A 22,868-nucleotide genomic window follows, 5' to 3' on the forward strand; every position below is an offset into this window, starting at 1 on the left:
GATCACAAAACGACTTTAGGGCTGTATCTCAAGTTTGTAGGCGTATGTATATTGTGTATGTATCTTTTATTGGTTTGAAACAGGGTCGGGAACTTTTTTACCTAAGGGAGCAATAAAAGCGTAATACTTTTGGTTCTATTTCGATGAAAGTCATATCAACAGCCACCAATCGACCAATAGGATTCGCGTGAAGCGCTAAACATTTTGCTACTTGTCTTGTTTTAAAAAACAAATTGCTATTGTCTTGTTTTAAAAAATGAAAAGTACAGTTTGGTAAGGGGGCATGGCAGTGTGCAGTTTTATTCACATCATGCTAGAATGCTAGCTATGATTTATCTGTGTACAAATTTCCTTTATTAAAAGAGCCATACAGCGTCACCACAAGAGCCATATATCGCTCGTAAACCAAATGTTCCCGACCGCTGGTTTAAAAGGTATTTATTTTCATTTTGTGACAATCATTGTTTATTTTGTCCTAGTACACAAAATTTATTTATATTAATATATATACTCTTTATATTTTAAATTTAAAACTTTTAGTTGATTGGCTAATTAGAGTTCATTTATGTAACTACTTTGAACTAAATATTACATTAAAATTAGAAATGAATAAAATTAATTGAAAAGAGCTTCAATACAAGTTGCTTGTTAAGTACATTAGGTCAGAAATCTAAAGAGCACTTCTAAACCAACAGGTTGTATTGTTATGGTTTATTATATGGGCCGAAAATTTATTTTCGGCACATATCTTGTTTTTCCTCGCATTCTTTTTTGGTTTGCTATGGCATGTTTCAGACCGATTTTTGTTCGATGCTTTATAGAAAAAGTGTACATCAGAGAACTTTCAAATTTTAGACATGACATAGAGTGGTATGTAAGTGCGCTGTAGAGGTTTATGAGGCTGCACCCCCAGTTGCCTTTGTTTGGGGGACAAAAATCAATAATGTTATGTCATCGTTTTAGTTCGCTGTAGCTATCTACCACCATCTAGTTTGTATTTTCTATCATAAAAAAATATCAGAATCGTGTCTGGTAAAAGATAGTTGTGATAGAAAGTCTTAAAATTATGTAATTTTTGCATTCAATTTTAGGTGTAAAATCCTAAATTTGCACATGTACTTGTGGCATTTATTACATGCAAAATTACCAAACTAAAACAAATAATTTCTGTTAAATTTTGCAGTTTAATGGCATCTCTCAAATCCTAAAAGTATAAAGGTTTATTGAAGTTAAACAGTAGAATTGCTACTCCATCTTCAAATGGCTGTTTGTATTACCTTGCTTGCTGACAACTTTTCTAATCGTTCCTGATTATGTACAGATTTTTGTTTTTATCATCATTTATTGCTTTCTGTTGGCATTTTTTTTTACTTTAGTATTTTAAACAAAACCTCTCTGCCATGGCACAAGTGGATGAACTGGACAATGCTGTGGAATTACTAAATGGAAGGGCTGCAAGCGACATGCTAGAAGATGCCATCCATCACTTCGACAATATTATTGATGGTAGGAATTCTATTTTTCACCTGCGTTGTTTTGTTTCTCCTATATTTTTATGAGTTAACTGGGTGTGATAATAACTGTGATATACTTGTAGACGCGTTAGGTGATTAAAAATTAAAGCAAGATAATATTTATTTTTTATTAATTATGACATTTCAGTGTTTCTAATATGTTTTTTCTGTACCTAATATTATTTATGCAATCCTTCTCTCTTTAGCAATTTAGCTCGAAAATTGAAACAAGCCTAATCCATAGGTAATTTTTTTGCTAAAATAAACTTTTCACAAGCTTGTTTAATTAACTACAGGAAAGCAAAGTGATATTGAAGATAAAGAAAGCAACCTTGAGTTCGATACGGGAGTACAAGGAGTCGCTTTGCTAATGGAAGATCTCAGAAATGCGGTCGAGGCAACCCTCGATTTGGAATTGAATGATGACAAGGAAAGGAGTGCACTGTCGGAAGCTCTGCTCCGCCAAATTTCACAAGACACCCTAACTTTTTACAGGAAGTTGTTGGGATTACAGGTTAACTACTTTGTTTTTTCGTTGTTTTCTTATCAACATAGAACACACCTTTGAAATTCATTTTTGATTAGATACTAGGGAAATTCTATTCACTACCCTGTTTTTTTAAGAAAATTTATATTTAATATATATATAAACTGATTTTTGTATTTTTTTACAGTTTTTAGCAAATGAGTCCGAGCCCGACAAGATTAAACGCCTTGTGACAGAAAATGAAAGCTTGTCTCTTCAGGTAAATTTGGTGACATTTTTGTGTTATTTTAATTTTTTGCCATACTATGTGCTTTTGTTGTTTGTACCCTCGTCTGGGTAACATAAGACATATATGACTAAAAAAGGTGGTAAAAAAACTATACTATAGGCTAGATTTTTTAAACAACTTTTTTTAGAAAGTGTGTGCATAAAATGAAGTTCACAATATAAGCTGAATAATTTTAAGAACCTCAGCTTTAAACAACTGGGTAGATATAATTAAAAATTTAGTTAGATATTGTTGTTAATAAATTTTCAATAACCATATCTGTATCAACATTTTGTTTTGAATAAACAAACACACTGATCCATAATTATCAAACTTTATCACTTTTTTAGGTCAGTGTGATGTCTGACCAAATCGAACTTCAGACAGAGAAACTGGCTGACCTGGAAGCAGAGCTGAAAGAGGCCAGCCAGAGATTAGATGGTGCTGATGCCCGCTTACGTGAAGTAATAACTAAATTTAGTTTGTAATTACACTTTGGGGTAATACATCTAATACTCTCAGTGTCTTTATTAGAGTGGTAAGGCTCTTATGTTTATAATTCAAGATAGCACATCAAGCTTTAGACTGAAAGGTTTTCTATCTAGTAACAGTAAAAATTACCAGTCAAAGTGGTTGTTTAAGAAAATTAAAATAATATTGCTTATGTCTATTTTCGATTGCCTTGGGTATGACTCAATAAAAAATCTTTTAATTTGTAGGAAGTTATTGCAAAGACTAGCCTTGAAACACAGAAGCTTGAACTTATGAATGAAATGGCGAACTTTAGAATAAACCTCGTCCAACAGGAGCAACAAAAGAAACAGGAAGATGTAGGTATCCTAGGAAACCTAAATGTGATTTATGGGATCATTTTTACATTTAAGAAGCCGGTTTTCATTTGCACATATTGGCTTTTACCTTTGTACAACCAAGCTAATCAGCATAAAAACGCGTGCAGGTTGTATGTGGCCGATATTTGTAACAAAGTTTTTTTTATTCATAATCTTTAAACAATGATTTTGCAATAGACAATGTTTAGTATTTAATGGCTATGGCTGTCCCCTATGTTCTTGTAAAAATAATTGAGAAGAATACTTTTTATAAATGAGACCTATTGAATTTCATGATGCTCTTTTACATTTGTACCAAGGTTAACACCATTGTTAGAAAGATACCTTGTTTTTCTTTTTCTAGGTTGCCATGTGCAATAACTTAACATGTTAATTAATTGCTTGTTACAGAACGGCCTTGTCGAGCTTGAAAAAAGAAACCTGGACAGCGAGGCCAGGAATGACCAGTATAGAGTAAGCTATTCTTTTCTTTACATACTTTCCAGATACTCGCTGAAGTGTACAAATCTATTCTAAAGCACTTGTCTTGTCTTTCCATTGATAAACAGCTTATTACATTTGAAGAGGTTTTCTTAACCAATCAATGTTCAAAAAATTTCCACATACTTAAAACAAAATTAATCCTGGCACTGTGGAAGTTATAACTTGAGCCCGCTTCACTGTGTTAAAGTGCATTCATGCCAGTGACTGACCCTTATTCCCAGGGGACTGGCTTCTTGTATCTTTACCATTGACAAGTTAATGCATTGTTTGAAGCAGGTCAGCTTGCCTAATGCATCCTCATCAGACGCTTGGTGTTTGTACATGGGGTGATGAACAAACACTTTGCTTGTGTATGTGGGTTATCTCTACGTACTAGGGTTCACTAAACCTAGGTCTGTATTTGTCAATATGAATTCAATATATACCTAAGATAATGTATGTGTTCAGCATGTCATTAAAAGTAAAAAGTATTGATATAAAATGCCTATTTAACACATTAATGTAACTCATAAAAAGTTTTGTGTTAAACTCTTTGCAGAATAGTATGTAACTACCAAGGGCTTAAGTATATTTAATTTTTATTTTACATATAAAGGAAAACTGATAGTTCACAAATGTCTATACTAGCTGGTTTGTGAATTGACACCAAACAATATCAGGACATACCAAGGGCCCAATCGCATCATTTTATTCATACCATTATGAATAAATGAATTGGTAAATATGTTACCCAACCAGTAAGGCCTTTTTTGCAAATTTAAGAGCAATAAAGCAATGTTCAATACAAGGTTTATTTTCCACATAAGTTGACCCACTTACAATTTGACAGCTTTTTTCTGGTTCATAAACTTCACACTTTCTATTTTTATTTCTTGATTGCTTTTTGTATGTTTAAAAGTTTTAAAGTATGCTGTACAACATATGAAATAGTCCAGACACAACTTTTGTTAAAAACTTTTCATGTTATCTCTTTTCAATAAATTTATTTTTGCCTTTATTTTTGTTGCCTTTCTTCATATGTCTTTCTTTTCCTCTCTTCACTTTTCAAGTTCGTTGTGAGCAAGTTGAACAAAATGAAACAGAAGGTTGTGCAGGTGCAAAGGGAAAAGCTCGACTGCTCAGCCGAAATCGAACTACTACAGGTCTCCCAGACTCTAAGCTTAATTTCACTTCTAATCACTTTACTACCTTCTACCATGTTGAGTTTTTGTTTGTTATTTCACAGAAGTCCTGTTTATATATAGGTTACTGACTGGCAAGCTGTGAAGCAAAGTGAAATGCTTTGACTAATGTAAAACTCATAGTGTGATGATTGAATTATGCGTTTTGACAATGAATATGAATCAAATGTGACATAAATAGGACAGAAGCTACGTATAAATAGGACAGTTGTAACTTTATAGTTGCAATGGTAATATGAGCACATTATTTTAGCTGTGTCGTTCACGATAAAACATCAATTTATTTATTGACAACTGGTGTTTTTGCTTCTAGGAGTCAATAACTAAACTGGAAAAAGAAAGCCAAGAAAAAGACCAGCTGATTCAAGACCTTTGGACACAAATCAAAATTCTGAAAGCTAATGCAGGTAAGATAAATGCACAGAAAAGCTGTTGATTGTTGGTCGTTTTAGTTAGATTTAGAAATGCATCCAAACGCTTGCATTACCATTTATGTGTTTTACGATATTGTGTATAGATTAAAAGACGTTTTCATTAACAATAATTAACAAGATACATTGTATTAAAACTACATTGTGCTTATTTAATTTTAAAAGCAATTACATTTTCGTCTTATAGTAGACTTATTTAATAATCCCATAACTGCAAACAATGTATTGCACAGCTTTATCGTGTAAAACGGATTCAAACGCCAGTGCTGTGTCGTGAAAAAGCAGCACCAGGAGGTTTTAATATACATGCAGATTGCAGACACGTGCTACTTGCACTTTTTACCGCACGTTTACGCAGCTTTACTCGTGCAAATTTTAAACCGACAGCAATTGATCCCCCCCCCCCCCCCCTCTTCCGCTGCTAGCACATTGACTAATCACGTTATAAGCATTGGATATATGCGTTAACTGGCAAGGTTGCTTTGAAAGTTTTTCATATAGTTGTGCTATTTTTTTGTAATTTCTGCCTTAAAATGATCACGAACGTAGTTGTTTTACAATGATGCAAAACCAATTAACAAAGAACTTGATTGTATATCAATGATGCAAAACAAAATCAACAAAGAACTTAGTTGTATATTAATAATGCAAAACAAATTAACAAAGAACTTAGTTGTATATTAATAATGCAAAACAAATTAACAAAAAACTTAGTTGAATATTAATAATGCAAAACAAATTAACAAAGAACTTGGTTGTATATCAATGATGCGAGGTTTAAGTGGCAAAAAGCCCGTGGTTTATCTTTGATTTTTATTCCGACCATGTGTCATTTATATTTGTCTTGCCATGGTTACCAGGCAGGTTGGTGCCCACAAATTGGCTTTTTGTAGTGCAAATTAACTAAATTTAGGTTCAAACAGAGGCGTCGACTTGACGAAATAAAAGTCTTTTTCAATAAATAATATTTTGGCAATTACAACGCGTTACCTATATCAGTTTGTTATTGCTGTCAAAATAACACAAATGTTTTTCGAATTATTGCCAAATTCGCAAATTTAAAGACAAAAATAGGCTCTATTTATGAATGGACCACTAAACACAATTACGTATCAAGCTGTAAGTACTATCCTAATACCGGAAGTTTATTACAATTATTGCACGTTTCTTAGATTTAAAGTTGCACTTATTTCTAAGTAAAATGCTGTGTGACCTAAAAACAAAAAAACTCGTTCTTTGTTTCAGTACCAAACGTTACGTCACCGGACGAGGGTATAGTGAGAGATCATGACGAAAAGGTTGGTTCAGCTTTTAACTGTTTTGCAACGTGTAGCTTTGGATAACAAACGCTTATATAAAGTTGTTACGTCAAAGCAGTGAATAGTTTGTACGAGTTCGATTTAAATGTTAAAAAAAATTATTGTAGCTTGATTTTGCAAGTATTTACGCTTTAAAATGGCAAGCATCTCTCTTCAAAGTTTAACACGATGTAATTTCACGTTTTGTGACACAAGTAGTTTGACAGGCAGTCTTTCAACCCGACTTTTTATGACCCCATAAATTACCAGGAGCAGCGTCTACTGCAGCTGCGAATGCCGGCGCCTTACGCGACATCGACGCCCATATCTGTGGAAGCGGAAAGCAAAAAATCGAGGTCGGTTGATGGTTTTTACATTTTGACTGATTTTGTCTCGTTTGACAATGTTACCCTTTCTCCTTGTTGCTTTGAAGGTTATCAAATTTCAACAATTTCTGCCAAACTCCGTTATAAAAATAATCGTACGCGTATTTTTATTGAATCCAGAATCATTGGCCGGAGGTTTTTGTTTGTCGATCAGACGCGTATGTAAACAATTAGAACTCAAGGTTTGAAAACCCGAGTTAAACCAGTATCAGACATTTTGATCAAGAAATATATATTTCGCCTATACTGCCAGTAATATATATTCCTTTAACAAAAGGGTTTTAATCAGGTTTTTAAAATTTGAGTTTTATTTTTATGTGATAAAAACGTTTCAAATAGACAAAGCATCGTATGTGATATGCTTTTTGTGAAGGATGTGCTATTGCTCATATAGGATTTGATGAATTCTTGAAAACTTTTAAACCGAAAGAATTTTAATCGCCCCTGTATATACAGTACGTCCGGAAGGTCCCCCTAGATATATTGGCCATTACATTCTGACTTTGCCCGTCCTGTTTATCTTTAGTAATGTTCCTCGTTGTCAAGACTGTCGTAAGTTCTTTTTTATGTGATAAACCTTTTGTGATTAATTTTCAGTGCACAGAATGTACAATTTAAGGTTTTTAAATTTCAAACAGAAGCTTCGTCTTGATTCAGCATTTTTCCTTTTTTAGTCACGCTCTGGCAGGCATGGATCACGTGGACGGGGCCGTTGCCCCAAAGAGCATAAATCCCGTCCAGGTATGTTGTCTACTGTGCTCTTACGTATGCATTGTTATGTCACGAACGCAACTTTAAAGAAGCTAGATAAACGAATAGCGCGTGAAAGGCTTACAGTTTATGCAGCTTATAAACATTTCATGATTTTTAAAGTTTAAGCGCTTGTTGTTTCCTATTCATTCCCTATTTGTACACGACTATTCATTCCCTATATGTACACGATTATTCATTTTATATAGAGTTACACAACTCGTCGTTTTATATAAAGTTTTATATAATTGTGTGTAGAGTTTTTGCGTCAAATTTGACGGGACGATGCCGGTTTAGGTGAAATATATATACTTTGACAAAAGTTTGATCCTACGTTCACTCGGGTTTTTAAACTTTGAGTTTTATTGTTCATAAAAAGTATAACACGGCGATTCAATGTAAAGCGGGACGACTATCCATTCATAAAAAGAACCTTGGAACCCCCTTTTGTAAATATAGTGTTGAGGTGTTCAACCTTTGCATCTGTTGATTTTGCTGTTGTGTAAAAAAATTACCAAGCCTTTAAAATTGATAAATTTTGCGTGGTTTATCATTCGGCGTAAGTTTTACGGAAATCTAGACGAGCTGTGTCCGTAGAATAACGCGCCATCTGTGAACCTCTTTTAGAGTAACGTACGCTCACAGAGCCTTGAGAAACTTCACTCGGCAAGACTTCAGCAAGATTTAATTAAGAGCTCAAGCCAGGAAGATTCGCTCGCCGACCACCATGGTAAGCTGTCACATTTCGTAAAAAAATAGCTTTTAAGAGTTGTAGAATGCATTTAGCGTTACAAAAGTCGTAGAACCGTAATTTAAACTTTGTATTTGACAATATACGACATAAAGGCAGCTTAGCGTTTAGTAATAGAAATAATAACAAATACTAGGGACTTTATATCAAAGCTATAAGTGTCACTAATTTGGTTAAGTGCTTAGGTATTTCATTTGTGAGATTTGTCGAGTCATATTTTGTCACAAATCCCAGTCCCATGTGAGACAACCATAACACCCCAGACTTCTTTAAAATTCGATCAAATTCCCCTTGAAGTGATTACACCCTGAACTTTTTAACAGGAAACCTCGGCCAAAACTTGAGCGGCAGCAGTGGCATCCTGTCCGACGCCTCATCGCCTGCCAAACTGGCGAAATCACCGCCCAAGTCGAAATCCAGCAGCACTCCTAATCTGGGTGAGTCACCAGCAGGAATACTGCTAAGTTTTTAGCTCTGGAAGAAGTGAATAAATTGTATAGAAAACTAGGCATGTCCGTTTATCTTTGCAGTAACTATAGGGTTCATTTTGTGGTAACCTTATCTTTAGTTTTTAGCTACGTATTTTTAGCAAGAAACAACTTTTTTGAACAACGTAACTGCATACAAGTTCGGCAATTATTTACAAAGTTTAGATAAATTTTACGCCAAACTAACGTGTTGTTTTTACGTTTGTCAAAGGTACAACTTTAAAAAGCGAATCTGGCGCATTTTTGACTGTTCGTGCAAATGAAAAATATTTTAGCGACCGCTTACAAGTTCGACAATTATATGTAAAGTACACCGAAAGCCATCGCAGACTCACCGAATCTGTTGATCTATGATGCAAGCAGAGCAGACTAGAAAAACAACTAGCCTGCAGTGAGGTTCGAACTCACGACCTCCGGTCAAGCCGGGACCGTTATATATAAAGTTTAGAGTTATTATTTACCCCAAAGTAACGTGTCGTTTTTTACATTTGTCAGCGTTACAACTTTAAAAATCAATTTTTTTTTTGAAATGACATTTTTCAATGTTCGGAAATAATTTAAAAATCAAACAACACAATTTTGACTATTTCAGCGATGACCGAGGTCCGCCGTCCCGAATCTGCCCCCAGCACCCCCGCCCGGGCCCCACCCTCCAACCAGTCACCCTTCCACCAACGCAAGAAGCACGGGTTCCGCAAGTTCTTCAGCAGGTAGCTCGCAGCTCTGTTCTTCGATCGTGTAACCTTTAAACTTTCGGTGTCAATCCAACTGGTTTGCTTGGAGACATTAAATCGAACTTTTTAATTAAGATCTTAAAAATTCTTAATTTAGATAGTTTGTGTACCTCTAATTTCTAAACAATAAGGAGTATTTCAAAACTCACCAAAACTTTTATGCGTATTTTGCTTGCTCTTTATCTCAAAAATTTCTTAGAGAAATATGTCTAGATAGTTGTGCTTTTCGAAATACTATTTAGTTCCTCATTCTGTGTTTTAAGTACACCGTATACTGCTACTAACTATATAGTCAGCGTTGGACTTGAGTTAATTGCAAAAGCATCTGTAAAGGTGACCTAAATTTATCATAATGATATATATATATAAACTGTACTTGCCAGGCATCACATTATTCAATAACATCCCCTCTGGTAATTGTAATTCTTAACCAACGTTTCGACAACCTATTCAAGTGGCTTTCTTCAGAGTGAATGAATCCTGACTGTTTTTGATTTATTTTTATCAGAATAATCTGGACTCAAAATTTCAGTTTGAAAAGCATTTATTTATTTTAATTGACAGCTTCCGCCAGCGTCGCACTCGCTCAAAAACACCCCCTCTGGTATTTGTAATTGTTAACCAAGGTTTCGGCAACCTACTCAAGTCGACTTGACTGTAAGACTGAAATTTCAGTTTAAAAAGCATTTTATGTTAATTGGTAGCTTCCGCTTGCGTCGCACACGCTCCACCTCGTTGGAGCCCGGCCCAAGTGCGCCTCCAGTCGCTGCTCCGGAGCAGGAGGAAGATCACTTCCGGAGGGGAGGGGTCCGCTCCACGGCTGGTCCGAGGCTAGGCTGGAACCCTCGTGACATTGCAAACAAGTAGGTTTAACGTTTTACATGCGTCTGTTAACTTGTTTTAAAATGAAATTTTCAGATTGCTTTTATCAGTGGTCTGGTCTCCACTCTTTTTATTAACCGACCCCAAATTACATATATTTATATATATATAGTATTTTTATGCCACCCCAGTTTGTTTTCCCATAAGTAATTTTTTAAACTTAATACACGAGCGGTTAAATATTAGGCTTAAGATACATACAATTTCAGAGAGCTGTGGCTGCTCAGTGCCCATGTACTGAACTGAAAAGCTTAAATTATTACGTCGCGAAATGAGAAGTTTAAATTAATACGTAAACGAAATGAGAAGTTTAAATTAATACGTAAACGAAATGAGAAGTTTAAATTATTACGTACCGAAATGAGAAGTTTAAATTAATACGTAAACGAAATAAGAAGTTTAAATTAATACATGGATTTAAAGTTAACTCATGAAACCCGATTTTTTAAATTAACACTTTCAATATTCGTATTACGCTCGTTTTAAACCAAGCGCAAATAAATCGCTAAGTCTGCAGGAAATGGTGAGTGGCGACGACCCCAGAATAAGTTCAGGCGACCCACAGGTTGGACCATATTGGCCTATATAGACTGTCTGTCATAAAACATAAACTAGAACTATTATTGTAAACTATTGGCCTAATGCTGTGGACCAACGTACGTGGTTAGTGCAACTGTGGACTTTTTAATTGATTTTAAGCAGAATGGTGCTTCGACTGTTTTCTCACCAATCATCCCGAAAATCAATTTCTAAAATCACCCTAAGTGTTCCTTTGGTTTTTCGATTTTGGCAGTGTAAATATGTACCTGGTCAAGGCATCATTCTTATACCTGACGAGTGACGAGAATAGTGTATACTGTATATACAAGCCGAGATTTGATTATTGTTTTCACTTATTGCATTCGCACCCCGTAGTAGTTGCTATTTCAACAATATACTTTACATATGACCTAGTTAAGTTGTGTAATTAGTCCAAAAAAACAATTAACTTATCTCATGTATCCGAACTTAGGACACAAGCGTCCGGTGACGTCACGCCGTTCGTGCGCTGGTCACCGGAGCGTGTCGGGCAGTGGATGACCGACATCGGTCTGTACGCATACGTGGACGCGTGTAAGAAGTGGGTGCGGAGCGGAGACACGCTGCTCAGGGCAACAAACCACGAGCTCGAAAAGGTTGGTGTTCTTTGCATTTACTTTAAAAAATGGATGTCGTTGGTTGCGTTTAAACTACGAAAAAACGATTGCGAATAGGTTTAAGGTTAGTTCCCGTCGCATTTAATTAAACAACATTAATGACATTGGCTTGGTTTAAAACACGAAAAAATTGAAAAAGAAGCGGCTAGCCACAGCTGAAACAGGTTGGTTTCCGTTGCATTTCATTGAGAAAGAGAATGACATTGGCTTGATTTAAAACACGAAAAGAAAACCGTTGCAAACGATTTTGTCATCCTTATAGGCTTACTTTTATAACAAACGGAACGTAAAAAAACGAAGAAACGACAAACCACAGCTGGGAAAAGTTTCTAGCTGTTGCTTTGGCTTAAAATCGCCATTTAAACTAAACAAGGCAAACTCTTGGCCACCTTAAGAACATTTAACTGCCTCAATAAAAACGAAAAATACATTAAAAATGTCCAATAAATGGAAAGGGTTTGACTTTCTTTAAATAACAACGTTAAGATGACTTATTTTTTAGCTTTAAAAAAAATATTAAGCATCGTTTTGCGCTAAAATGTATAACAAAATATTTTTGCCCTCAACGGGCTCAAAAGCACGATTAGTCGATTACAAAAGCTTTTGTTTTGCGAGCATTTAGCCTTGGGCTGGCTTCAAAGACGTTTCTAACCGTTCGCAGGCTTGCCTTTATAACAAAACAAAAACCGTTACAAAAAAGTCAATAAAACTATTGGGGAAGGTTTATTATATAGGTGGTAAATTGCGGAAGCTTTAAATTGTTTGGTTGGCAAAAGTCGTTTTATATGTGTTTTCTATCAGTAAGTGTAGAAAGTGCGGATTTACTCATTAAAGCCCGCTTTAGCCAGTAAACAGTGATCCGTTAGATCACTGTTAAACGTAGTGGGACGCTCACGTTACTACCGGAACTGAAAACACTGGTAGTGGTGTTTGGAATGTGCACGGTTTTTGCGATATGCGCCACTTATTGCCTCCTCTTAACTCGGAAATTGCGACACGAAACGTAAACAAGAAATCGTGCCGGGAGTGCTTAGAGGTGTTTTTGAAACGTGTGTCACTTCCCTTTTTTTTTCATTTGTCATCATATACTTTTTATTTCGTTTTTTTAGTCTGCACCGGCGTTACAACTCCACTTTGGTTTACTAGAAGGCACCTTGTATAACGTTGGTTATGTCAAAATAACAATTCATAATTGCATTTGGAGACCATTACTTTCGAAATACTTTCCATGTTCAATATACATATTGTAATTCTTTATAATTACGTTTTAAACAGTGTGTTCTTATTAGTGGCAATTTTAGCGTAAAGAACCAAGCCTCAAAATTTCGTAGAATGTCGATCCCCTTGTTGCCATTTTTTGTTATAAAATGGCCTCAACATTTGATTTTAAATAACTGCTAGGGTCCAAAATGCATACCGTAACATGGTCACTGGTCACTGGCTATTGTCACAACTAGGTATTCACTGTGATCAGCCTTACTTCAGAAATTGATAAACTAAATCAGAAATTGCAGAGTGGTGTGTACACTTTGTTGCAAAAAAAGCTAACACGCTTTACGAACTTTAGCCAAAAATAGGATTATTTTTAAGCCATTTCAAGAGTGGTTCAAAAATACTCATTTTTAGATCCATACTTTCTATCGTGTTCCCTTTAAACAAATCGAAAACCGACGAACCTCCTTTCTCTTTTTGGATTTAGTGTTTTTCTTCTTTTTTTTTCTCCTTCACTTTTTTTCTTCTTTTTTTTAATTGAATACCTGTAAAGATTAAAATGCGACGATGACTTAACTCCCATTCCTCCGCTTTACAATCTTAACCCATTAAAATCTGTAATCATTACTTAAATAGGTGTTTTTTAAACTATTTTAAGGGTAATTGCAAAAATGAATTTTCTTTTTTATTCTATATTTTCTATCATCTTTTTCTTGGTAATTTCAAAGAAATCTAAAACTGGCTTTTTTCCTTTTTTTATTATGTTATCTTATCCTATCTTCTCTTTTTCTTTCTGTGTTTTCTCTCTTTTCCTCTTTCTCTTTTTTTTCCAATTGCACAGGGTGGGCCAAAAGTAGGCTTACAGTTATTCCACAGCGTTGGCTTGGAAGAAGAGGTAGCTTAAATGACCACCACGCTCACCTGACATGACACCAATGGATTTCTTTTTTGTGGGGGTGTTGTAAAGAAAAAGGTGTATGAGAAGAACCCCAAAAAAATAAATTTACATTTAGACCCAAACCCTACTTTTTATAACTGTAAGCCTACTTTTGGCCCACTCTGTATAACCGTAAAGATTAAAACGCGGCGATAACTTAACTCCCCCTCTTCCTCAGGAGCTGGGCATCCGCAATCCGATCCACAAGAAGAAGTTGATGTTGCACCTCCAGGCGCAAGGAGAGGACGAGGAAGACACGGGAGCTGCTCACATGAGCAACGCATTCGTTGCGAGGTGGCTCGATGACATCGGGCTCCCGCAATACAAAGGTTCGGATTTTAATTTTTTTGTTCACTGTTGTTTGTTGTGATCGCTCAAAATATTGCACAAGCACCTTTCGTTTGAGGTGAATCTTAGAATTGTCTCTTAAAACGTTTTAAAGTAGTATGTGTCATGTGAGCACTGTTATGCATTATAAAATAAATGTACTTGGCTGAGTCGTCCAGTGGCTATCAATTTTTTTTAATGTAGTTTAGAACCATATTGTGGGAGACCATTTAGAGCTAGGGGGCGTTACACGTTCCCAAAAAAATAACAAGATCGCTATGGACGTCCGCTCTGCTGTACATAGCGGCTATGGGGACGAAAAATTAATTGCGGTAACTCGTTTGGTTGAATTATATGGGGAGTTTTGTTTCTCTAAATCATAAAGCACTTACAGTTTTCCTAAATACTTCGTTATGATGATTTTTTTCTCTTAAATAACCAATATGTATTTACTTAAAGTTCTCAAGGTTCGCCCAATTTTTTTTATTGGACAAAAAGGGAAAGTACAGACTTACTCGTAATATCCTACCGATATTATGAGACGTCTGCGGTTTCGACATCCCTAGCCGGAAAACGCTCTTTAAAACCACAAACCTCAATACCACAAAACAAAGGTTAGGCAAGACAGAACACCGATACGAATTTAATTATACGGCAAGCAAGCTTTTTTTCGAACACACCAAATTACACAACAACTTTAGCGGATCCAGTATCAATGGGCGGTGCTTAAAAACACACACAACGCAGCTAAATTATTCACCAAGTTTCCTCTTTATAGATGCTTTCCACGAGGCTTGCGTGGACGGACGAGTGCTTCACCACCTCACAGTGAGCGACGCCCACAAGTTGCGAGTGTCCAACCTCTTCCACCTGTACAGCTTGCGCAGGGCGATCGAGGTGCTTCGAGGATGCCAGTTTGATCCAACCAAGCTGAGGAGAAGGCCGCTAGGGGAAGGGGTAAGCCTCAATTCCATTTGCCTAACTCTTTAGTGGTTATGCTTTTTATGCGTATATTTGCTATCTGTATCTTTTAAACAAAAATTCCTTCCTTTCCCTCTTAGTAATTGAGATTTAAATTAGGCGCGTGTAAATTTACGTTTAAACGAACGGCTTTGGGCATTAATTGAAGGTCTTCGACTAATTAGGTGTTACTTTCTCCTCTGTGAATAATTACAATTCGTTTTGTATGTACAATATGTAAGTCGTTTTGATTTACCGCATCACATCAGTTGAGTAATTGGATAGCTGTCAAGTGTTAATCGTATTATGTGACGTTGTAATCTTAGATTATCAAAAGTACGCATATACTCACAAATACAACATTTTGTGGCGAAAACAAAAAACTGTGTCACGCAGTGAGAATTTTTTGTTACTGTTGTTATCGTTAAAAGCATTTCTTTTGTACTAAAACGGTCATTTTGATTAAACAGAGTATAAAGGTCCTATCAAAGATCGCTAAAATTGCTTGTCGCTTGGCCGATGTGGCGCCGTTTAATTTTATTCGAAGGCGTTTCGCTTTTGACTGAAAAGTTCGTTTTTGACCAACAGAAAATTTTTTTTTGCCTGTCGCGATCGGCGAAAATTAAAAATATCTTTACCTTTATACAGTCGTTAGTTCAGTCGTTCTCGTTGGCTAACCGATTTTTTTAGTAGAGATTCGCTATGTGTCGACAGCATGATAGAACTGCTACGTTTAAGTAACCTGGTAATACCCGTCCTTGCAATCATAATTGTTCTATATCCGTACAGGAAAGCGAGGAGGTGCGTCTGTGGACGAACCACCGGGTGATGGAATGGCTGCGCACGGTCGACCTCGCTGAGTATGCACCAAACCTGCGCGGAAGCGGGGTGCACGGGGCAGTACTTGTGAGTATTTTAAAGCTTTGTACTGTTGTTGTTTTTGCCTCTTGGTTCGGTTTGTGCGCATTTTTCGCTTAGGTTTTCGCAAAAAAAATATTTTGTTCGATTTTGCTAAACGATACACCTGGTTCTTGGAAAATTTGTGTTTGCTTTTTTCGCGTTTAATTTTTAGACATATCGACGCAATGGAAAGCGGATTTAAAGCATTATTGTGAATAGGCTTAATTTTTGTACGTCCATTACATTCTTTAACCGCATTGTTATTCCGTTAAAAAGGTAAATCGGTAAAAGTAATAAAACGCTTGAATTTGAAAACCATGAGTGAATTTATTGCTTTTCATTTGTACTCGATAATTTTACCGTTTTTGTTCATATAAACCTATTTAAGGCTATGCTTCGACCGAGACGCTCTCCCGCGCCTCTATGCCAATCATCTTAATACAAATGAAACAGATTAAAGCGATATTTACTATTGCAATTCAACCCTGGTAGGTTTTGGAGCCTCTCTTTACCGCCGAGACACTGGCGTCGCTCCTGCACATTCCCAACAGTAAGAGTCTCTTGCGCCGCCATCTGGAAGCCAAGCTGACAGAACTGCTGCCGCCAGAGAGCGCTGAAGCGAAGGAACAGCGCTCGCACGAAAACGGCTACCAGCCGATCAACATCACAGTCAAATACAAGGTTTGTTATCGCTATAATAAAATGATAATTTACTATGACTAGGAGCAGGGCTATTATACGGTTTTCACTTTACGTTCTACCTTTTTTACATATTCAAGGGTTATATATCTAGACAATAATTTTTTCGATAACGAGTAGTTATATATTTTGGGCAAAATGACCAGGCTTTCATTTTACGCAATTAACTGATTGCTTGCTCTTTGTATGCTTTTTCATGTATGCTGTGTGTCAATCGTTTTTAATTTAATTGAACCGTTTTTAAATAGTTAACATTTTTTAACTAAAATGGCTTGACTTGACTTGTTAAGTTGCGGTTTGTTATAATAACATGCTTTAAGGAAGCAGAGACCTTGTGAATTTGGGTTGGCCCGTAAAACACTGCAGCCCTAACGGCAAAATATAAACGCACTGTTTTTTGTGGAATGTTTTATCCACAACTGACATTTTCAACCCTTACGGCAAAAAATAAACGCAGTTTACGAATTTTTTTGGGAACAACCAACAAATTCAACTCTTGCCGAAAAAATCAACGCAGTTTGTTTGTGGAATTTTCCATTATCAAGCCACAACCCACAATTTTGCCAACCGCAGATCGGTCGTCGTTCTTTTGGCGGCCTGGGCAAGTTCCGCGGCTCGTCGGCGGCAAACGCGGCTCGCGAATTTGGTAGCGGCGAGTACGTCTGTCCGATCGCGTCCAGCTCGCAGACCATGGAGAACCACCGCAGCGCCCTCGAGCGCAAAATACAGACTCAGAGCGTGCGCGACCGACGCAACGTCGATGACGTCGAACCTGATGACGTCAGCGGAAGCGGGTCGGAGAATATCGAAGTTGTTGAGGTCGGTTAAATTTGTTTTCTTAGAAGGAAATATGTTTTTAAAATGGGGGTTCTAAATTTTTAACCTAGTTTTTTTTTATCGTTTCTTAGTTAATTGGTTCGTTGGTAAGCTTAAATATATCCAATTATCCAAACGTTAACACAGAGCCTATATGTTGGTTCGAACAATTGTTTATATGATTTCTGACTTGCAGTATTTAAATTTAGCAAACAGTTGTATTTGGTAGTATGGCTCTTTGCATAACAATTTTTAAATAATATTTATAGTTTAACTTCGTTAATGCGTATCCCGGAAAGTCAGTTTGTTGAAAGCAGACCTAATAATTTTAAGTGTATTTTTCTATTATTGAATTCCTATACAATTTAATTTTTCAAGCTCAATCCGTTTTTTTTTTCTGATTTCAGCTGAATGAGAGCGCAACGCGCGAAATAAACGCTTTTTCGACACAACTCAATTCACTAACGGTAAGTTTAGCCTCCCTGTCTGAACGCAGGATATTCGAATCATACTCTTCGCATTTTGATTGACTTTTTTTCAAATAAAAGTCACAAAACACTTTTATTTGCATTCGTGCGGTTATGAGAGGAAACTTCAGATTTTCTTCCGAAGTTTTAATTCACTGTGGAATTCCACTTCAGGCCTATAGTTAAAAGGGCTCCCTTTTCATTAAAAAGATCCGAACAAAACAATTTCCAACCGTAATTAAACTTTACCCTCCATAAGAAATGCTCGCAACAAAGGAAAACAACGTCTGTTGCGAGTGCGTTACGTGACATTTCTTTGATTGCCAAGGTGTGTTGGACGTATAGTTGTTCTTTTGGCAAGTCAAAGCCTGCGCACGGCTTTTTTACTATAATTAGGCGCGGATGTGGCCGGGGTACGGACCAATTGAAAACATCCGCTGTTTGCGCAAGCTTATTTAACGAAACACAGTCGCGCCTTGCCTTGTCTCGGCCAACCAAACACTCCAAAGCGTTCGGGCGACCACATTTTATTGACTTTGCTTAAAAAATCGACTCGGACTTTTTGTCCGAGCGCGGTTTCACGACGACTTTCGACAAAGCCTTTTAATTTTCGCGCGATATTTCCGTTAGTTCGGCAAATTTGCGCGAGCGCTTTTGACCTTGCCCACAATGCACCTTCGACAAAGGCCCAACCCCCTGGTCGAGCGAATATGCAAGCCAGCCGATCAAAGGCGGGCGTTACCCGATAGAGAGTTAATGTTTAACTGAAATCGAGGCGCGCTGCTTGTGGTCCGCCCGCCCTTTATCATACGACAACGACGCTGCCTTGATAGCCAATTCTGCTGGAAATTGCGACTTGGGCTGACTCGTAAATCCGCCTGTGGTCGGACGCCTGTTTGCCGTAACCATAAACTACTGACTATGTTTTCCAATTAGCGCTTTTTTTTCGACTCCCGGTGTATTGTTGGCCTGAGTGGCAATTGAGCTGTTCCACCTGGATTGCAAATATTCGGAGCCGAATTGTTGGAATAAAACACGAGCGTCGAGCTAACAATGCTGCCTGTGTCGACTTTTCATTCTTTTCTTTCCGCAGAGCAACTGGAAAGAATTGTGAAGGCGGTCGCTAACAACAAAACCAGATTGGCAACTCTTGCTGGAAACGAGACGACCATGGTTACTTTTCTTTAAATGTGGATTCTAACGATTTGCAAAAAGCACCTGGCGGTTCGAATTTTGTTTGGAAAACTTTGACGAAAAAATCGTTCAGATTTAAATGCGTTGACGTGCTTTGTAAACGGTTGAATTTCCGTCAAGCTGAAAAACATGCCCGGTTCCTTAACTTTATTTAGAAAAAGGCATTGATGTTGTCGTACGGCGTAAAATTTAATCAACATTTTGTATGTACCAAACAATTTTTTGCCCGAGGAAAACACAAGGAAAACAGACAGCCCTGTTTCAAATCTCACCTTCGTTTTTTTCCATATTGTAGTATAGCCCATCCTACAACGCAGGTGCTGCTGCTAGCGTTTGTTTATTCTGTGGAACCAGTTCTTGCCTTCAGATATACTACTGTTGACACGATCATTTATAGCTTTTTACTTCTTAGTCGATCGTTTTTAATGGCCTTTTTCAGCCGAACATTTCGTTTTGTTTACGTTGGTGGGCTGCTTATTTCGGCCCACAGCTCGACATATTTTAAAGTGGCTACGTAAGTGTAGCGTTTTTTTTAAACATGATGGTGGGTTAGAGTGGTGCTGTGATCTTATACTTTCATATACTTTGCCCCTGCGGCCAGCGCTTTTCTCATATCGTAGCAAATGGTCTAGCCATTCATATATATGTGTGCATTGTGCTTTCAACTTATCTATCTTCGCCCGAAAATGCTCATATCGCCAAACTTTTTTAATCGCGTTACCAATTTATCTGTTAAAAATGATCTTTTAATGTAGATTTCTGTAGCACAAAGACGAACTATAAGCATAGCAGTAACTCTGGAATATAAGCCAGCAACTGGCGACTGCGTTTTTGGCCGTTTATTGTGTCAATCATCACAGTAATTAAAAAAGGTGCTTTCCCCGATCTTGCGCCACCATTAAACTGGCCTTAAGATGAAAAATAGAAACAGCAATACGTTTTCCACTTGCAACAAACTCAACGACAACCAGCCATTAGGTGAAATTAAAAACTGTAGAATACATTTTAATGTTTTCGTGCTGCCTTTTGTTTCGTACATCCCTACCAAAATCATGCTGTAGTTTTGATCGAGGTGAAGGAATCTCGCTAACGTATGGTTCAAACATCACACTGAATTTGAAGGCCAACGCACCGATTTTTTCACCGCGTTACCGTTTGTTATTCTATATTCAAAAGGATCCCAGCGATAAAATCTTCTAGTCCGCCACCCGTCGTCTATAACCTTGGCGTTTCGTCTGCTATCTTCGCCGACCTATACCGCATTGACGCTATCGCTTTTGATTCATTGCTGTTTTTCGCATCGTCTACCGTGGCGTACGTATGCTGATGCTGCTTTTGCTTTGACGATATTTTCTCATCGTGTACGACTGTAGTGCTTTATTGTGACGCTTTTGTAATTGGGAAGAAACTCCTTTTGGCCTCTGTTAGCGAGTAAATCGTGTTTATTTTTTTCTTCGTTTGTTTAGTTCGTTTTTAACCTATCCCCCTTTTTACATTTGTGCCTTGCAGATTCTGCTGTTACCTATCTATAGCGACGATAAAAAATTGGAAACGAGACCGTATTTTTTAATTCACTATTATAATGCAATAGCCCGTGGCAATGACCGATTACATTTGATTGTGGTTAATACATGTTAAAAAAGTGTGAACTTTAAGTGTAATTATACAACCGTAGAGGTTTGCCAGTTGCCACCTGTGCTGTATAATAGTATGTCACCGTTAAACAACTCATAAAGCGTCTTTATTACTACTGTGTCAGCTCACTTTTTTCGCTTCGCTTTTGCCAGTTTACTGCAGTCAGTGTTGCACATACACTTCCACACGCCCTATCCCTTTCAACGCCCTTATTACCCCGCCTGTACTTTTTTTGTTTTGCAGAGGCGACCTTTTCGACAATAGGCAAATCTTAAAATATTTTAAAATACGCCGAAATGACGTGAAAGGCGCGCTGACCAATCAGAGATGTTCTTTACCAGCGAGCGACAACGAACGATGCGCGTCCAAATCTTCAGCTTCACGCGCGATATGATGGTGGGCGGGGCCGCGGCGGCCGTTGCCAAGACAACAGTGGCGCCAATCGAGCGTGTCAAGCTCCTGCTACAGCTGCAAGCCACGTCAACTCAAATCAAACCCGGGCAGCACTACAAGGGAATCATCGACTGTCTAATTCGAATTCCACGCGAGCAGGGTTTCTTATCCTACTGGCGCGGTAACCTGACCAACGTGTACCGCTACTTTGCCGCCCAGGCTCTGAATTTCGCCTTTAAAGACTTATACAAGCCCTACCTGGCGCCTGTGGTGCCGAAGGACGCGTCCGTATGGCGCCTTCTGGCCGGCAACATGGCGTCGGGCGGCGCCGCCGGCGTCAGTAGCATGTGCGTCACGTACCCCCTTGATTTCGCGCGAACCAGGCTCGCAGCCGACGTCGGAACCGGCCAGAAGCGCCAGTTTACCGGCCTGATACACTGCATACGCTCTGTGCACGCCGCCGACGGCTTTTCGGGACTCTACCGTGGATTGTCGCTGTCCATACCCACCGTGCTGGTGTACCGCGCCACCTACTTTGGCGTGTTCGACACCGCCAAGAGTGTCTTGCACGCCCCTCCCGGCGGTAACACGCTGCTCTATACCTGGCTTCTGGCTCAGGGCAGCACAACGGTGGCAGGCTTTATAGGCTACCCGCTGGACACTGTACGCAGGCGACTGGTGATGCAGTCCGGTCGCTCCGAAGCCGAGAGGCATTATAGCTCGTCTTTGGACTGCTGGAAGAAAATGTACGCCAGCGAGGGCCTACGCGGTTTTTACAAGGGCGCGCTTACTAACGTATTCCGCGGTATGGGCAGCGCCTTGGTCCTGGTCTTTTACGACGAGATCAAGAAGTTCGTATAAGGTTTAGGTTGGCCGCCGCAGTTTCATCAACGCGGGCCGCCGCAGTTTCATCAACGCCTTGGCCGCCGCAGTTTCATCAACGCGAAGCAAATATTGAGCGATGATAAGGAGTGTGCGCTAGTGTTTGACGAAGGGTTGGAAATAGATAAATCTTTCCGTTAACCTTATGCAAAATCGAGGGCTTTTTGTCCCTTTGCTGGGAGTCTAGGTGAGCTAGCATTGCGTTACCTAGGTCGCTAGCATTACGTGGTTTTACTTTTTTTATTAGGTTCTGTATTCTACTTTGCTGGCTTAGAAATAGTGACTGCTGTTGTTGTTCTTACTATAGGAAATTCCTATTTCTAATAACATTTGTTCTGTTTTTGCGGTTATTCGAATTTCCAATCATACCTCCGATATTTCGCGAAGCTCTTCATGTTTTTTTGTCACCCTCTTTTACCTTAATTACGAGACCTTAATTTGTTAAGCACTGAGGATTCTCCAACTTTCCGTTGCTTTTCGACTTTTTAGGCTAAGCTTCAACCGTTGTTGCTGCAAACCCGAATTACACTTATCGTTTAAATGTGAATTTCAAATATCTCCCGAATGGAGTTTATTTGTAAGTCCAGGCAGCTTAGCAGGCTGCTTTATTGAGGCATGCCAAACCAAATATGTTTGTATTTTAACAAGTTGCAGTTCTGCTTGGACCTTCTGCCACATATCCGGTTTCTGGACCTCAAAATAGATTGGATTAGCGATAACAACATATTGTCCAGGTTTAAAAAAAA

At 38.1% G+C, this 22,868-nt stretch overlaps 1 protein-coding gene and 1 pseudogene across 2 annotated transcripts; both read left to right on the forward strand.

Moving 5' to 3' along the window:
* The first annotated feature begins 1,400 nt into the window (after positions 1–1,400).
* Positions 1,401–21,083, forward strand: LOC146169792 (liprin-beta-2-like). Of its 2 annotated transcripts, none has more exons than XM_083390960.1 (23): positions 1,401–1,510; positions 1,803–2,028; positions 2,189–2,260; positions 2,620–2,733; positions 2,989–3,099; positions 3,511–3,573; positions 4,653–4,745; positions 5,098–5,191; positions 6,461–6,513; positions 6,784–6,869; positions 7,574–7,640; positions 8,277–8,379; positions 8,724–8,837; positions 9,481–9,598; positions 10,327–10,485; positions 11,517–11,679; positions 14,028–14,178; positions 14,955–15,133; positions 15,926–16,042; positions 16,529–16,717; positions 17,309–17,554; positions 17,959–18,018; positions 19,112–21,083. In XM_083390960.1, exons 1-23 carry the CDS (start codon positions 1,401–1,403, stop codon positions 19,130–19,132), a joined length of 2,709 nt encoding a protein of 902 aa, XP_083247086.1. In that variant the 3' UTR covers positions 19,133–21,083. The 2 variants fall into 2 exon arrangements, with proteins under 2 accessions (XP_083247086.1, XP_083247085.1); XM_083390959.1 differs by having other exon boundaries at positions 1,476–1,506; positions 1,792–2,028.
* An 11-nt stretch (positions 21,084–21,094) lies between these two features.
* Positions 21,095–22,656, forward strand: LOC146169793 (ADP/ATP translocase 1 pseudogene; annotated as a pseudogene).
* Positions 22,657–22,868: the final 212 nt, after the last annotated feature.

Source organism: Ascidiella aspersa, chromosome 1 (assembly GCF_963924565.1).
Source record: "Ascidiella aspersa chromosome 1, kaAscAspe10.2, whole genome shotgun sequence".
Classification (NCBI taxonomy): domain Eukaryota; kingdom Metazoa; phylum Chordata; class Ascidiacea; order Phlebobranchia; family Ascidiidae; genus Ascidiella; species Ascidiella aspersa.